General features: G+C 40.7%; 1 protein-coding gene across 1 annotated transcript in view; it reads left to right on the top strand.

The window, feature by feature from the left end:
- The window catches only part of LOC126481276 (uncharacterized), a 147129-nt gene that overhangs the window by 88189 nt on the left and 40339 nt on the right, over positions 1 to 18601 (top strand). Inside the window, exon 9 of the mRNA XM_050104908.1 lies at positions 6598 to 6815. Within this exon, the coding sequence (XP_049960865.1) occupies positions 6598 to 6815 (218 nt within the window). The remainder of the gene's footprint in view (positions 1 to 6597; positions 6816 to 18601) is intronic.

Genomic DNA, 18601 nt, shown 5'->3' with positions numbered 1-18601 from the left:
AGTCTCGAAAACCGATGCCGCTACACAAACGGAGGTTGCTACTGTCAGCACTAGCACCTGCGCTTGTCAATGTACGTGTGCTGCTGCCATTCCTGTGAAGCCTGCTGCTCCCCCCTGGCCTTCTGACCAGGCCGTGGTAGCTGACATCATGGAACTTCCTGCCCCTTCCCGGGTCCAGTCTTGTGCACTGCCCAGCGCTGCTACACCCCCTACTGCTTCTGAGGTTTTGGCTCCAATGCCACCTCAGGCCAGAACATCGAAGCCAAAGACAAAGGTGAAGACTCGCCCACTAAAGGAGACTGCAGTTATACAGTCTCCTGATGTGGATGTCATTCTCTCTGACGTCTCTCTCGACTCCTCTTCTGAGGCGATGGAGGTTGATGTCAGACTGGGGCAATCATCTCGCCCCAAAACTGAGCCTCCACCTGTTGTGGGCTCCCCTCCCCAACAGAAAGTGAGAATGAAGGTACTCCCACCCTGATAGATTGCTCCCATTATACAGTGGAACATGAATGGATTCCGGGCACATGTGGAGGAACTGAACCTCCTACCACGGCAACGCCCCCTGTGCTTGTGTTTACAGGAAACGCATTTAAAACCATTTGATGCTCCTGTACTAAGGGGCTATACGTCATATCGCAAAGATGACCTGACTGGAGAAAGGGCCAAAGGCGGAGTCGCTGTGTTTGTCAATAATGACCACCACTCCTCTGCTCTCCCCCTGGATACTGACCTGCAAGCAGTTGCAGTTGAAATTCATTCACCTCGGAGGCTTACTGTTTGCTCCCTTTATTTACCCCCTCTGGATGCAATGACCTTAGACGCTCTCACAGATCTTATCGACCAACTCCCCCGCCCATTTCTCCTCCTGGGAGACTTCAATGCCCATCATGTCCTGTGGGGCTCCACTTCTCTTTGCGCTCGAGGTCGAATTTTGGAGAGCCTCCTAACATCTCAAGTGTCGTGCATCCTCAACACAGGTACTCCGACTCATTTCTCTACTGCTACAGGGTCATTCTCAGCCATTGACCTATCTTTCTGCTCTCCAACCCTCACCGACTCTGTTCACTGGGAGGGCATTGACGACCTTCATTCCAGCGATCACTTCCCTATCCGCATTCATCTCCTGGATGGTGTATCGCTGGAGCAGCGGCCACCATCGTGGATGATTGGCAGGGGTAACTGGCCACTGTTCACTCAGTTGGCTGTCTTTGACCGCCACAATAACGTACAGGAATGGGTGGATCACATCACGCTTGTGGTCCATCATGCTGCTGACCTGTCCATACCACAGTCTTCTGGCACTCTTAAGCGGCGCCTTGTGCCTTGGTGGACAGAAGAGTGCCGTTCAGCCATCCGGGACAGGTGTGCGGCTCTTCGCCGATTTAAATGCCGCCCAACAGCGGTCAATCTTACCGCCTTTCAAATCGCGAGAGCCAGGGCACGCCGTGTCATTAAAGAGAGCAAGAAAAGGTCATGGCAGGAGTTCCTGGACTCCATCAACCGTTCCACTTGTTCCACAAGAGTATGGGAAGCCATCCGGAGGATTTCCGGTAAACATAGCCGTTTACCAATAGCTGCTGTCCTGAACCAGGGATGCCTCCAAACGACACCCAGAGTCTTTGCTCAGATGCTGGCAGAGCATTTTGCACAAAGTACTGCCACTACAAATCAGGATCCAGCGTTTCGTCGCTACCGTGCGACTGTCGAAAGAGCGACCTTGGACTTTCGGTCGAACAGTTCTGAGGCCTACAATTCCCCTTTCTCCATGTGGGAACTTGAATCGGCACTTACTGAGACTTCTGACACTGCACCAGTTACGACCGCATCCGGTACTCCATGCTTCGACATCTGCCAGCGGCGTCAAAGGAAATCCTCCTCGAATGTTTTAATCTCATATGGCAGACAGGAGTGTTCCCCACCTCGTGGAGGGAGGCAATTCTCATCCCTCTCCTCAAACCAGGAAAGGACCGCACATGTCCCGGTAGTTATCGTAGTATCGCCTTGACAAGCTGTGTCGGAAAGACCCTGGAATGGATGGCTAACCGGCGTCTGGTCTGGCTGTTAGAGACCAGACAGCTCCTTAGCCGCTTTCAGTGTGGATTCCGAAAATTTCGGTCCATGGTCGACAACCTGACCCTCCTAGAGGCGGCTATTCAGCAGGCTTTTCTCCGCCAGCATCACTGTATCGGTATCTTCTTTGATATCAGTAAGGCATATGATACTACTTGGAGACACTGTATTCTTGCACAAATGCATCAATGGGGCTTTCGTGGCCGCCTCCCGATTTTCATTCGGTCTTTCCTGTCTCAGCGGTTTTTTCGGACCTGCGTTGGTAACACACTGTCTGATCGCTTTGAGCAAGAGAACGGTGTCCCCCAGGGCAGTGTTTTAAGCGTTACCCTCTTTGCCATAGCCATCAACAGTATAACGTCTACAGTGAGGAGTCCAGTACAGTGCTCCTTATTTGTGGACGACTTTGCTGTTTTCTGTTCCTCCTCCAGTGTTGCAACCGTGAGCCGTCAGTTGCAGCTAACAGTGCGGCGGTTAGAGGAGTGGGCTGCAAAGACGGGTTTTCGGTTTTCTGCCGATAGTGTGTTTGTGTTCATTTTAACCATTCTTGTCGTCTTTTTACTTTGCCTGCCTTGCATATGGGGGATACTGTCCTACATTTTAGAGACACAGTGCGGTTTTTGGGCCTAATTTTTGACTCCAGGTTGTCATGGCTGCCACACCTACGTGACTTGAAAGCCAGAACGCTGAAGGCACTGAACATCCTCAAGTGCCTCAGCCACAGATCTTGGGGCGCGGTCAGGGTGCGTCTCCTTCAGTTTTATGGAGCTTTTGTCCGTTCACGGCTGGACTATGGGTGCACAGTATATGGGTCAGCGAGGCCATCTTATTTGCGGATCCTTGACGCTGTTCACCATGCTGGGATCCGACTGGCCACAGGTGCTTATCGGACCAGTCCTGTACCCAGCCTCTGTGCTGAGTCTGGCGAACCGCCACTTACCATCCGGCGGCAGCTCCTGCTGGTGCACCAGGCTTGTAAGTTTCTTGCAGCTCCCAGATCGCCTGCTCACCATCTTGTTGCCCATCCACCTCTGGACCGCCTTTTTTCCCGCCGTCCCCGGGCTACATTGCCGTTTGGGATCCGTGTGCAACGTGTACTAGAGTCCCTCAGTGTGGAGTCTGTACAACCCCAAATCCAAGGTTTTAACCGCCTGCCACCCTGGTTACTGAAGAGGCCCGGAGTGATTTTAGATTTATTGCAGTACAAGAGAGGTTGCACTCCTGCCATTGTTTTTAATGCAGCATTTTCTGCCATTTTATCTGAGCACCACAACTATGTAGCTGTTTTTACGGATGGGTTGAAACAAGGGGATTCTGTTGGTTGCTCAGTTGTTTTTCCATATCGTGTCCTCAAGGTCCGACTGCCTCAGACTTTTACTGTCTTTGATGCAGAATTGTTTGCGATCTTGCGGGCACTGGAGCACATGAGACATTCTTCCTCTCCTAAATTTCTTGTCTGTTCCGATTCACTCAGTGCCCTTCACTCATTGCAACGTTTGTATCCGGCAGACAAAATTGTCCAGACCATCCAGGATGCCCTCCTCCGACTACAGCGACTGGGGAAGATTGTAGCTTTCTGCTGGGTTCCGGGGCATGTTGGCATTGCTGGGAATGAAAGGGCAGATCTCGCAGCCAAGGAGGCGTGTCTTGCCCCACAAGTATCTCAGTGTGCTATCCCCTTGCACGCACTCACCTTGCTGTTGAGCTCACGGGTCATGCGTCGGTGGGAGGATGAGTGGCTGGAAGTGACTGACAATAAGCTCCGTATAGTCAAGCCCACAACGCGTGTGTGGTGTACTTCCTTTCAGCCCCATCGACGGGACGAGGTTCTCCTCACTCAGCTTCGAATAGGCCACAGCCCTATGACGCATGGCTTCCTGCTCCGGCGAGAGGACCCTCCAATGTGTGGTGCTTGCGGCATCCAGGTCACTGTGCGCCACGTTTTATTGGACTGCGTTTTATTTTCTGACCAGCGGGTCGCGGCTGACTTGCCAGCGGACCTGCCATCTCTTTTAGGCAACACTCGGACAAATGTGGTTAAAGTTTTAAAGTTCTGTGCCCTGTCAAATGTTTTTACAAAGATTTTAGGGAGAGGATTTTAATTTTCTCACTGTGTGACTAGCTCACCCATATTTTATGTAAGTGGCCAGCCAATAACAATTTCCTGTGACATTCTTGTTGCTATGTTTCCCCTTTCCTTAGGTTTTACTTTCTTATGTAGCATTTTCCTTCTTTTCCTGCTTTCTTTGAGTGTGTGCTTTAGTTTTCTTAGGTCTGTCCACATTCGTTCCTTTTAATGTGTGTCAGGGCGCTGATGACCTCGATGTTGAGCGCCCATAAGCCCCAACACACCACCACCACCACAAATGTTTAGTATGCATTACATTTCACCATCAATGATGTGATCCACATCGTCACTAATACCATTGTTGCTGTAGCTGAATCAGCAATCCCTTGTTCCTCTGTTTGCCCCCAGCAGAAGTCACTGCCTTGGTGGTCAGAAATCACTGTGACCATTAGAGACCGTAAGCAGGACGTCCAATGTCTTAACTGCCACCCCTCCCTGGAGAACCTTATTGTCTTCAAATGGCTCTGAGCCCAGGTTCACCTCCTCATCAAACAAAGGAAGCAGGAGTGTTGGGAACGCTGTGTCTCCACCATTGGAACATGAACCTCCTCCTCCCAGGTTTGGACCAAGCTCTGCCAATTTTACGACTTGCAGGTGCACCTAGAATTTCCACAAATGGAGCTGTATCTGCCAATCCAGACGTAATTGCAGAGTGTCTTGCTCAGCATTATGCTCGCATGTCTGTGTCTGAGAAATACCATCCTAGCTTTCTACTCCTCAAACAGAGGGTGGAATGACAACACCTATCTTCTACACCATGCCACACTGATCCTTATAATGCACCCTTCAGTGAGTGGGAATTTCTCTGTGTCCTGGCCGATGGTCGTGACACATCCCCTGGCCCAGACCACATCCATTCACAAATGCTGAAACATCTGTCAACGGATTCCCAACGCCGCCTCCTTGCCATCTTCAACCTCATCTGGAGCTATGGAGAATTCCCATCTTAATGGCGGGAAAGTATCATCATTCCAGTGCTTAAGCCTAGAACAACCCACTAGATGTTGATTGCAATTGTCCTATTAGCCTCGCCAACATTCTGTGCAAGCTGCCCAAATGTATGGTGAGCCAAGGGTTGTTTTGACTCCTTCTGGCTCCATCCCAGGATGGTTTTTGTCAAGGACACTCCCCCCATCAACAACATGGTGGACTTGGAGTCTGCCATTCGATCGGCCTTTTCCCAGTGACAACACTTTATTGCCATCTTTTCGACCTGACGAAGGCCTACAATACCACTTGGCAACACCACATCCTCGCAACTCAGCATGAGACGGGTCTCCAGGGCCTGCTCCCGATTTTTATACAGAACTTTTTGTCGCTTGGCACTTTCAGATTTCACGCCAGTGCTTCCCACATTGCACCCCAATGGGGTCCCACAGGGATCTGTCCTTAGTGTCCCACTCTTTTTAATTGCCGTCAATGGTCTTGCATTAGCAGTAGGATCGTCAGTATCTCCCCTCCTTTATGCTAACAATTTTTGTGTTTCCTTCTGCTCCTCTTCTATTGTTGCGGCTGAATGCCATCTGCAGCGAGCTATACGGAGGCACAGTCGTGGGCCCTGTCTCACAGCTTTCAGTTTTTGGCTGCAAAAATTTGGGTCATGCACTTCTGTTGTCATCGTACCATCCATCCTCATTCAGAACTTTACCTTGATGACCAACTACTAGATGTAGTGGAGACTTGCCGCTTTTTGGGACTGGTCTTCGATGCCCGCTTAACTTGGCTTCCCCATCTTCGTCAGCTTAAGGACAAGTGCTGGCAGCACCTTAATATTATCCGAAGCCTGGGCCGCACTGACTGGGGTGCTGCCCGTCCTACACTGCTGAAGCTGTACCAAGCCTTCGTACAGTCCAGTATCCTAACAATAATCAGGAGTAGAAATTAGATCAGTTAATAGTACAGTCAGAATCATTGTGATCAAATGAAGAGCAACTGAATACGTCTTTTAGATACATTGATTTGTTATCATGTGCAAATTGTAGTATTGGAATTTGTAATTTCTAGTTTCACTGGATAAATTCTTGCCACAGTTTCAGAATCTTACAGAAAGAATACATGTTTCATCAAGTAGGATATTTAAAGTTATGAAGGATACTCAGTTGTAATTGGAGAAACTGTGGTTATTATCACGATATAGTAAAGTCACTATGGATTCAGATCTTTTATCTTTAAAGAAAGTACACAATATTCAGTGACAGTGTCTGTGTGCCCTGTACCTGCCACACAGATACGTTTATCCTTTCTGTTAGAACACTTGTTACACAATGAGTCTACCACTTTCTTTTTGAGTAGGAATGCTCATTACTTTTTTGTCAGTTCTAACTAGTATTATCTAAGATTAAGAAAAAGTAATATGGAATTGAAAATCACAGTTGCACTATGTAAAATATTTTTAGGGTGCTGAGGATGACCTGGACACCATACTCACAGCCTATTACCCTCCAGGTGCTCTCTTGGCTCATGAAGAAGTTCCATGCCAGAAGCTTCCCAACGCAATGCCTGGTTTTACATTTCAAGTTGTTGTTTCTGATGCTTTGTCACCAAGCAAATTTTGGGTTGTTCTCAACTATGACAGCAACTGTGCTGCCTTTGATTGTCTTGTTGATGCAATGCAGTAAGTATTTATTATACTAATTTTGATTTATGCCAGAGCACAACATAAAGTTTTGTATAAAGATTATTGTTAAAACTGAAGCGTTTAGTTCTGTGTTGACTAAGAGTGAATGTCATTATGCATAAAATTGTACTCTGCCATCAGACATTTGTTGCTTAATCATTTGGCACAAAGATGATTTGTGTAATTTCTAGTTATTACAAATAAATTTTATGTTGACCACAGCTCATTTATGACTTTACATAGGGCAGACTTATGTGGAATAAATACGGAATGAGTTCACATATATATTTGGTTCACCCTCTCACTTTCTTGATCTGTCAGTATGTTCTTACTGGATGCTCCTTACTGGCTTCTTACATGTTAATACAACTGAAGGATAAATTCTTGCACTCTGTTTAACTGAAGTCATTGTGATGATGTACTCTCTCCACACTCTCTTATGATGGTTGGAAAAACCATCAAAACTGTTATATTTAATGCTTACTCTGACTATTCACAGCAGTAGAGTAGACAACTGAGTCCACTTTTCATTAACATAGTCAATATTTAATGCTTACTCTGACTATTCACAGCAGTAGAGTAGACAACTGAGTCCACTTTTCATTAGCATAGTCAGCTTAGGGCATGGTATTTTGGGAATTGTTGTGTCACCAAAGAAAAGTGAATGAAATAAAACATAAAAAAAAGGAAATCGTCATGTTGCTCACACACATTTCTTCTGATTGTTGTTGTGGTATTCAATCCAGATACTGGTTTGAGCAGCTCTCCATGCTACTCTGTCCTGTACAAGCCTCTTATTTCTGAGTAACTACTGCAACCTACGTCCTTCTGAATCTACTTAGTGTATTCATCTCTGGGTCTCCTTCTATGAGTTTTACCCTCCACACTTCCCTCCAAATTGTTGATCCCTTGATGCCTCAGAACATGTCCTGCCAACCGATCCCTTTTTCTGGTCAAGTTGTGCCACAGATTCCTCTTTTCCTATTCAGTACCTCCTCTTTAGTTATGTGATCTACCCATCTAATCTTCAGCATTCTTCTGTAGCACCACATTTCGAAAGCTTCTATTCTCTTCTTGTCTACACTGTTTATTGTCCATGTTTCACTTCCATACATGACTACACTCCATACAAATACTTGCAGAAAAGACTTCCTGACATTTAAATCTGTATTCCATATTAACAAATTTCCCGTCTTCAGAAACACTTTCCTTGCCATTGCCAGCCTACATTTTGTATCCTCCCTATTTCAACAGTCATCAGTTATTTTTCTTCCCAAATAGCAAAACTCATTTACAACTTTAAGTGTCTGGTTTCTTAAACTAATTCCCTCAGCATTGCCTGATTTAATTCTACTGCATTCCATTATCCTTATTTTGCTTTTGTTGATGTTCATCTTATATCCTCCTTTCAAGACAAAGACACTGTCCATTCCGTTCAGCTGCTCTTCCAGGCTTCTGCTGTCGCTGACAGAATTACAATGTCATCAGAAAACCTCAAAGTTTTATTTGGTCTCCATGGATTTTAATTGCTACTCCAAATTTTTTTGTTTCTTTTACTGTGTGCCCAATATAGAGATTGAATAACATTGTAGAGAGGCTTCTGATTATCAAATTGATAATGCATTTGAAAGAGGGTACCCCATTTCAAGAACTTCTCTTCATCCTCTCCTTCTTTATTTAGGGAGTTAATATGACGATGAACAACTCGTAAGCCAGAATATTGAATTAGAAGACATCAGCTGTTTGCACAAATCTCCTAGAATTCCAATGTAAGAAATGGTAAGTTTCCAAAACATAATCGTAAATGAATTCTTGTTTGACGAGAGACATACCAGTCAAAAACTGTAGTCATTTGTTTGTTGTTGAACAGAGTTCTTCCAGCAAAAACTTGTGTAGAGTCATGCCTGAACTGTTCAGTGTTGCCATTGTGCCACAACCAAGCTTGTGTTGTCTTCCAACATTAGATTAATCCACAGCATTTGATGCAGAGGTCAGCCGCATGTCTATCTGACTGCCTTAGCTGAAGGACAGGTGACAGCTGTTCTGGCAACACCATGGTGATACGTGACAAATGCAAACTGACAAGTTATTTTAATTAGACTATAATTTTTTATTTTTTATTAAATTTTTACAGATAATATGATCATTTCAATAGTTAAAAGAATTTCTGCACTCCCCTGTTTTTAACAAGTGATTAAAGTTTACATTCATAGCACTGAATAAGGAAGTGCTGTAAGTAAATGATGAGCTTTAAAAAAAAAGTGCACTCATGAAATAATTGCTCTGTGGGAACAGCTGGGTCTCAGGGGAGTGCTCCCATTTAGAGTACTGGGCCTCAGGCATACATTGTGCTTTTGTTATCTATTCATCTGACTCTTGTAAATACAGGAATCATTATAAGTATCAGCAGTTCAGTTCCCAATCAATTCAGAGCTTTCTTATATCTCACCACACATTTAACTTAGTAGGGCTACTATTGTTATAAACTCTTGTTGCAGAACTGCTTCCAGCTCTGCCATTGCATCCTTCGAAAGTGAGAACTTCCCAATGATTGTTATGTTTAGTCAGAACACTCTGTAAACTAATTAACTTTTACAATGTTCCATGTGACTTCTGTTTGTTATGCATGTTGTATTACAAATATCATACAAGGAATCTTCATAATACTCTTCAGCAAGTGTAAATGGATGCTTGAGTAAAAAAAATGAGGCATACATATTCTCATTTTCGAGAAAATGCATTTATGTGTTATCATTTTTTTACTTTAAATAATGCAAGTAGCACACATCAAAACATTGTTTTATTTTATGTCTGAGAATATCCTTATAAGAAAGATTCGGTTATGATGAAAGTTCCCTCTTTTGGTTACTTTTTCAGAAAAAGGTTCTGACCCAAATTGAAGAGCAGTTAGAATTTGAGGAAAATCAGACTATGTACATGTTATCTATTTTCATTGCTAGAATTTTTCAAGGACATGCTTTAAATTGGTAACATACCAAAACATTGATTAAACCATACAATTTACTTCACTGCCAGCACTTGAGCTGCTGGTTTAGTCATCATCATTTTCAGTAGTGTATTTCACATGTTCTTCATTAATTCCATGCTCTAATGTTAGATTGAAATACAAGGTGTGGGATATGTAAGGAAGATTTTTGAAGGACTTTCTGTGTATCTGTTATTTTTGCTTCAGAATGGTCATAGGCTCCAGCGCAATGGTAATCTTGCAAAGTCCACATTTCTCTAACCTTTAATGTCAATCACGGAGTATTTGAATTTCATTACTATTGGACAGATACATTTTACGTTAAGCCTGTGCATTTGCAGCCTCTTTATTTATTTATTTTTGTCCATCAGAAGCCCTTTCTATGTGAACGGCAAGTTCTTTAATTGACTTAACAAGTGACACAATCATTAATTTGTATTCTTGACTCTGAAATTATTGGTATATCTGAACACTTCTTAAATAAGGAGATAATTCAGAGGCTTCCTTTACCAGGATACAGGTTGGCTGGCAGCTTTTCTTGGAGCTCTTTGCGGTGTGGGGGAGTAGCCATGTATGTGAAAAACGGTATCCCATTTGAGTCAATTGATGTTTCAAAGTACTGCACTGAAAAGGTGTTTGAATGTTGTGCAGGTGTGGTTAAATTTAGTGGAGCTAAACTTCTTACTGTTGTTATTTATAGATCCCCAGACTCCGATTTCACAACATTTTTGCTAAAGCTAGAGGAGGTTCTTGGTTCACTTTATAGGAAATACAAAAAGTTAGTTATATGTGGTGACTTCAATATAAATTGTATAAGTGATTGTGCAAGGAAAAGGATGCTGGTAGACCTCCTTAATTCATATAATCTTATGCAAACCGTATTCTTTCCAACGAGAGTGCAAGGGAACAGTAGAACAACCATAGACAATATTTTTGTTCATTCGTCATTACTAGAAGGGCATTCTGTTAGCAAAATGATGAATGGCCTTTCAGATCATGATGCACAAATTTTAAGTCTAAAAGATTTTTGTGCTGCAACACATGTTAAATATAGTTACCAACTTTTTAGGAAAGCTGATCCAGTTGCTGTAGAGACTTTTGCAAACCTTAACAAGGAACAAGAGTGGCAAGATGTTTATAGCGCTGATACAATAGACGATAAATATAATGCTTTCCTCAAGACTTTTCTCGTGCTCTTTGAAAGTTGTTTTCCATTAGAATGTTCAAAACAGGGTACTAGCACAAACAGGCAGCCTGGGTGGCTGACTAAAGGTATAAGAATATCTTGTAGAACAAAGTGGCAATTATATCAAAACGTTAGAAACAGTCACAATCTAAATGCAGTAACCCATTACAAACAGTATTGTAAGGTGCTTAAAAATGTTATTAGGAAGGCAAAAAGTATGTGGTATGCAGATAGAATAGCTAAGTCTCAGGATAAAATTAAAACCATATGGTGAGTCGTAAAGGAAGTGGCTGGTCTGCGGGGACAGGTCGATGATATAGAATCAGTGCGTAGTGGGAATGTCCGTGTTACTGATAAGTCGCATATATGTACAGTATTTAATAATCACTTTCTGAATATAGCAGGTGAACTAAATAGAAACCTAGTCCCAACAGGGAATCATATAGTGCTCTTAGAAAAAAGTGTTCCGAGACTGTTACCTGAAATGCTCCTCCATGATACTGACAAGAAGGAGATTGAGTTAATAATTAAATCACTAAAGACCAAGAACTCTCATGGATATGACGGGGTATCTAGCAGAATACTGAAGTATTGTTCCATGTATGTTAGCCCAGTACTTAGTCATATCTGTAACTTTTCCTTTAGGAGTGGTCGATTTCCTGACCAATTAAAGTACTCGGTAGTGAAGCCACTTTATAAAAAGGGAGACAGGGATAATGTTGATAATTATAGACCTATTTCTATGCCATCGGTGTTTGCTAAAGTTATCGAGAGGGTTGTATATACAAGGTTACTGCAGTATTTAAATTCACATAATTTGCTGTCAAATGTACAGTTTGGTTTTAGAAATGGCTTAACAACTGAAAATGCTATAGTCTCTTTTCTCTGTGAGGTTTTGGACGGATTAAATAAAAGGTTGCGAACGTTAGGTGTTTTCCTTGATTTAACGAAGACTTTTTACTGTGTTGACCACAAAATATTACTGCAGAAGTTGGAACATTATGGAGTAAGGGGAGTAGCTTACAATTGGTTCACCTCTTACTTTAAGAACAGAAAGCAGAAGGTAATTCTCCACAATATTGAGAGTGGTAATGATGTTCAGTCCCAATGGGGCACTGTTAAATGGGGCGTTCCCCAAGGATCGGTGCTGGGGCCACTGCTGTTTCTTATTTATACAAATGATATGCCTTCTAGTATTACAGGTGATTCAAAAATATTTCTGTTTGCTGATGACACCAGCTTGGTAGTGAAGGATCTTGTGTGTAATATTGAAACATTATCAAATAATGTAGTTCATGAAATAAGTTCGTGGCTTGTGGAAAATAATTTGATGCTAAATCACAGTAAGACTCAGTTTTTACAGTTTCTAACTCACAATTCAACAAGAACTGGTATTTTAATCAGACAGAATGGGCATGTTATAAGCGAGACGGAACAGTTCAAGTTCCTAGGCGTACGGATAGATAGTAAGCTGTTGTGGAAAGCCCATGTTCAGGATCTTGTTCAGAAACTAAATGCCACTTTATTTACAATTAGAACAGTATCTGAAATAAGTGACATTTCAACATGAAAAGTAGTCTACTTCGCATATTTTCATACGCTTATGTCATATGGTATTATTTTTTGGGGTAATTCTTCTGATTCAAAAAGGGTATTTTTGGCTCAAAAACAGGCTGTTCGAGCTATGTGTGGTGTAAGTTCGAAAACCTCTTGTCGACCCCTATTCAATAGTCTGGGAATTTTGACATTGCCCTCACAGTATATATTTTCTTTAATGTCGTTTGTTGTTAGCAATATTAGCTTATTCCCAAGAGTTAGCAGCTTTCACTCAGTTAATACTAGGCAGAAATCAAATCTGCATGTGGAATGCACTTCTTTGACTCTTGTGCAGAAAGGAGTGCAGTATTCTGCTGCACCCATTTTCAGTAAGCTACCACAAGAACTCAAAAATATTAGCAATAGGCCAAACGCTTTTAAGTCTAAACTGAAGAGTTTCCTCATGGCTCACTCCTTCTATTCTGTCGAGGAGCTCCTGGAAGAGCTAAAAAATTAAGCAAATTCCAGTGTTACATTCTTGATTTTCTTTATTTAAACTAACGACGTGTCAGCTGAATATGTTTCTTATATTTCATTTTATCTGTTTCTACAATCTACAACTGAATATGTTTCTTATATTTCATTTTATCTTTTTCTACAATCGTGTTATAATTTCGTGTATTGACTCGTTCCATGACCATGGAGACTTCTCCTTAACGTGGTTCCACGGAACAATAAATAAATAAATAAAAATAAAAACCATCTAATATATTTTATTGTTCACAGCTTTTGGCACTGGTTCCACCCAGCGATCAGGCACATAAATGTCATTCTTGTAACACACTTTCTCATTGGGAGCAACATTGATATCATTTGGTATAAAATTTTGAGCCGTTCTCATAAATAGTTGCACGAAATTCCCTGTCTCTTTGTTAAGAAGATAACATCTGTCATCCTGCCTTTTCCTACTAAAATATTATTCTTTTACATTCTCATTAACTGCAGCTCAGGCAAAGGCAAATCACAAAGGTGATCAGCATCAAGATAGTACAACAGCGATTTTTATAAGCTTTGCTAATGGTGTGTTAGATTTGTTGCCACCAATCTAATTGTGGCACTGCATCACGAAATTTAGAATCAGCCTATTTCTTTCCAAATAGAGAAGTAAATGATTGACCACCATTTACCAAGTTATGTAGCAGAATGATAATGGCCTGAAACATATATGATCTGAAAGTTATATGATTATGTCAATGAAAAATTGATTTCACTTCTCAGATATTGGACTTACTATGCAGTAAGATGTAGGTACTTTATGTTAAGGATAGATTACAAACACGTTTGCTATGTTATACCACAGGACGGCTTCGCCACGGTACCAGACCACATCTATGAACTGCCGTCCAAATTACTTTTCACTTCTCAATAAATGAAATTATGTTTAAGATTCAGATTTCACTATGAAATGATAGTCAACATCCAGTTAAATTCATCATTATTATTTTGATATTACCACATCTATAACTGAGGTAAACTTACAATTGATTGTTGTCAGAATGAAAAACAAAAGAGGCATATTTGTCACAAAAAGAGTTTAACTACATAATGTCAAAGGTCGCATATTACTTTCCTTTTTGTAGACACATCATGCTATAACAATATAAATACGATAACCCCAGTTCAAACTCCTTTTTTGTCCTTCATCTTCAGAATAATATTGTCATTTAAAGCACAGTTTCCCAAAAAAGTTTAGCGTCACATTTCATCTCGTGTTTTGACAATTTCTATCAAATAAAAGATTGGGACCGAAATTAAGTAGCACCTTATGTTGTTCAAAGATAGCATAGTATATCGTCCCTCTAAAAATTGCTCATCCTCTTGCATTTGTCAGTCATACATTTAGGTATGTGAATTACTGTTTCACCAGGCCAGCAACTATATTGGACCATGTTACTTCTCGCATGTTCAAGATTCATGCAAAATACATCCCAGATATTAAAAAATATTGTTATTATACATTTACCCATGTACATATATGTACATATTCTATGTTTTGATTATTTATTATGTTTTAGAATGGTTTTTGCTTATCTTTTCCCTTTTTTATAAGCCATGATCAATGCCACTTATTTACTTTTTCTGTTCATTAGCTGTTTTATATGTTATAAAATTTTGAACGCTAATAATATTCTAACCACAAAAACACACAGACAGCGATGGCCACAACACATTAATACATCTAGAAATAATTTTTTTTTTTTTCTTTAAAAAAAGAGGTACTTGCTATGGAGTGGCATGTTACTAGTCCAATAATCTTAGTCAATTTCAGTATATGACTGAGGGTGAGGCTGGCTGGGCCCAATTCTATAAGCTATCAGCTTGCTGGTAGAGTGCATAGCGTTACGGCAGCAGACGCATCTTCGAGTGACAGCGTCTGATGCTTCTAGCAACTGCCAACTTCTGTGGCACACCTTACAACACTGTGTCCAGATTTCGTGTGTGGAATCTATGTGGGTCACTAGAAATATAAGCTTTTTATTTCAGGCTAAAGAGTGGTAAAACTTTTGTTTCACCCAATTCTGTTGCCAACCATTCAGAACCCACTCCTAATTTTATATCTACTAGTGTTAATTAGGTTTTATAGTTTAAAAAATTCATATATTAAGTTAAAATTCCACCTAATCTATTATTACTAAATTATTTTTGTAAAGTGATTAAAAAAGGTCTCAAACACCTTTTTTCTTATATAACCAAAATTCAGTTCTTCTTATCTTCATTGTTATCCACAAACTTATGTATAAAGAACTCACAAACAGCATGATTCAGTAATGCCCGCATGGGGAAAGCGTTTCCTCCCAGGTAACTTCATCTATGGGCAGACGAGGAACAGGCTCTAACCATTCATTTTCTCTTTGATCTTATATATCAAATCAGAAGTCAAATAAAGAGGAAGCTTATTCATGATTATTTCAAGTACTCCAAGACATTCAACCCACTTTGCTCGCTTAAGTGAATCTGTGAAATTTATGGAAAACCCTCAATTGGGTTGGCTTCCGGGTGAAATTTATATAGTAAGATCCACTTAATCTGTTGTTCATTGAAAAACTGCTTCCATTTATTGATTATGAAATTAGAAGTATTGTCTAACAACCTGTCGATAGGCTTTTCCACAGTTGATATGTAATCATATAGCTTTCTTTTAATGATTGGAGCTGCAGCTGAGGACTTTACAACATACAACTTGACGTATTATGAAAAGTGTTGTGTAAACCTACCAGCTCCTTACACCTTCTATAGCCAAAGGTAATGATCCATATAGATCAGTAGAGACAATATGTAATGATTTCATAGGTATTATTGGCTGTAATTCCATTCCACAACATGTACTCGTAGGTTTAGCCTTCTGGCAAATTAGACAGTTCTGTAACATTTGTTGAATATGCCTCAGAATGGTAGTAAAATAACAGTATAAAGCAACTTTCCTTGCACATTTTGAAATACCAAAATCTCCTCATGCATGATGTGTGTACCAGATTAGTACATCTTGACTATTAGCTCGTGTATATATGCACCATGTATCAGAAAGTATGTTCCATCCAGAGAACAACGTATTATCCTTCAGCTTATAATGTGGTAATTCCCTTTGGTCCTGATTCTCAGTAAAGAGTTGCTTCACTTTCAATCCTGTAATAACTCCATGTTTCTACACATATCCAGGGAGTACTGTTTACAATTACTATGCTTCATTAATAATACTCTATAGTCTGAAGTTCTGCTACACTAGGCCTTCGAATACTGGTAAACCTTATGTACCCTTCATGCATACAGTTTCAAAATCATATTCTTGTAAAAATATTGTCCATTGAGCCAGTAGAGTATGGAACAACGTACAGGTCAAAATAAAACGTAATGGCTGATGGTCACAGCCTGGTATTTTCGACATGTAAATAATAACTGAACTTTTTGAAAGCGCACACCATAACTAATGTTTCTAGTTTTGTGGCTGAATATGCACACTCACATTCTGACAGAGTTCCAATAGCAAAACATATTATCCTTATTTCATGTTCATTTTATTTTTCATGAATTTGAAAAAGACATGTTCCCAGGCCAGAATGTTGGGAAGGTGTAAAATTTCAGTGTTCAAACTTGTACATGTGTGTATTTAATTGGCTCGAAATCTTCCTGACATTCTTTTGTCCACTTCCATTGTGTGTTCTTCTTTAACAGATTTACCAGTACTAAGCTATTCAGTAGCCGATTGGGCACAAAACATTGAAAAAATGATCATAACCCTAGGAAAGCCTTTAGTTGTTTTCGTGTTCTGGAAAAGCTCCATTTCTTTGCATTTCTGTGGCTCTCTCTTGCTGCCTGTGCCTTCCACAAATGCAGTTCAGAGCATTTCAGTCTGATTATAAATTTTAAAGTTATTGACAGGCGTCCTATTTTAGAATATGGAAAGGCAAATTAAAATCTGTATTGAAACATTGTCCGTAGGCCCATTCGTTAGCAACCTGCAATTCTCTTTCCCTACATACTTGCAAATACAGATCATTTCTGAAATAAATTAACGGTACTTATTGACTTTACATAATCGTTACAAATCATAAATAATTTATGCATTTCAGCATGTTGACTGGGATGGGTAGTGGGGGAGAGGGGCAGGAGGCAAGAGGTGTTTTGGATGGGTAGCTAGTGACTTGGAGGGAAGCAGCAGCTTTGCTGGCTAGTAATATGGGAGGGTGGGGTGGCAGATGCACGGGCTAGGCATCTGATACACGGGTATAGGAGCTGTTAGGGTGCAGCGTGCGATGAAGGTGACGTGAAGGTGTGGTTTTGGAGGGCATTACAGGATGAAAGAAGCGGAACTGTTGGGTAAATGATGTGGGGACAGTGGATTAATAGAGATTACAGCCAGGATGGTTGGAGCAAAGGATGTGTTGCAGAGATAACTCCCATCTCTGTAGTTTAGAAAAACTAATGCTGGAGGGAAAGATCCAGATGGCCTGGGTTGTGAAGCCGCCATTGAAATTGAGTATGTTATACTCACTTGCATGTTGTGCTGCTGTGTGGTCAACATTGTTCTTGGCCAAAGCTACATAGCTGATTGGTGGCCATGACCATATAAAATGCTGTGCAGGAATTGCAGCAGATCTGTGATCAAAAAGTAATGGGAAATTTTTAGTTTTGCAGACTTTATACATCCGATTTTCAAATTTTTTTATCTTGTTGGTACACATATTCCTCCTAATGTATGTTTGCATTTTCAGCTTTTATGAATATTTGGTTTATTGTTGCCTGTTGAAAGGTTATACATATTTTCGTGTGCTGGATGAATTTTTACTCCCAAAAAGATGGATCAAAGAATTTGCATTAAATTTTGCTTGAAATATGGAATAAAGTGCAGCATCACATTTGAAATGTTGACTGTGGCTTTTGGAGAATCTACTATGAGTAAGACAGGAATTTAGGAGTTGTACAAACATTTCAGAGGGGGTTGAGAAGATGTCGAAGACAATGACCACCCTGGACACACTAGCACATCATTTGCTGACATTACTGTGAAACAAGTAAAACGAGACATTGCTAATGATGTTGGCATATCATTTGGGTATTGCCAACCAATTTTTTCGGGTGTTTGGACGTGAAACTTGTAGCAACATAGTTTGTTCCAAAATTGTTGAATTTTGAGCAAAAATGATGTCATGTTGACATCACTCAGAAATTTCTAAATGAAATCAACAACAATGCAGAACTTCTAAAGGAGGTTATAGCAGGTGACAAAACATGGGCATACAGGTATGACTTTGAAACAAAGACTCAACTGTTCCAATGGAAACTGCCTTAATAGCTAAGGAAAAAATAAATAAGTAAATAAACAATAATAAATAATAATAATTTAAAAAGTCAGCAAGTTTGATCACATGTGAAGGTTTTCTCACTGTTTTCTTCGATTACTATGGTATAGTACATCGTGAGTTCCTGCCTTATGGTCATACAGTCAATAAGAAATCCTAGCTGGAAGTTATGCAACATTTGTATGAAGCAAATCAAAGAAGGCGACCAGAGTAGTGG

This window comes from Schistocerca serialis, chromosome 5 (assembly GCF_023864345.2).
Source record: "Schistocerca serialis cubense isolate TAMUIC-IGC-003099 chromosome 5, iqSchSeri2.2, whole genome shotgun sequence".
Taxonomy (NCBI): domain Eukaryota; kingdom Metazoa; phylum Arthropoda; class Insecta; order Orthoptera; family Acrididae; genus Schistocerca; species Schistocerca serialis.
Note: the sequence above shows the minus strand (reverse complement) of the source record. Positions and strands in the feature narration are given on the sequence as shown.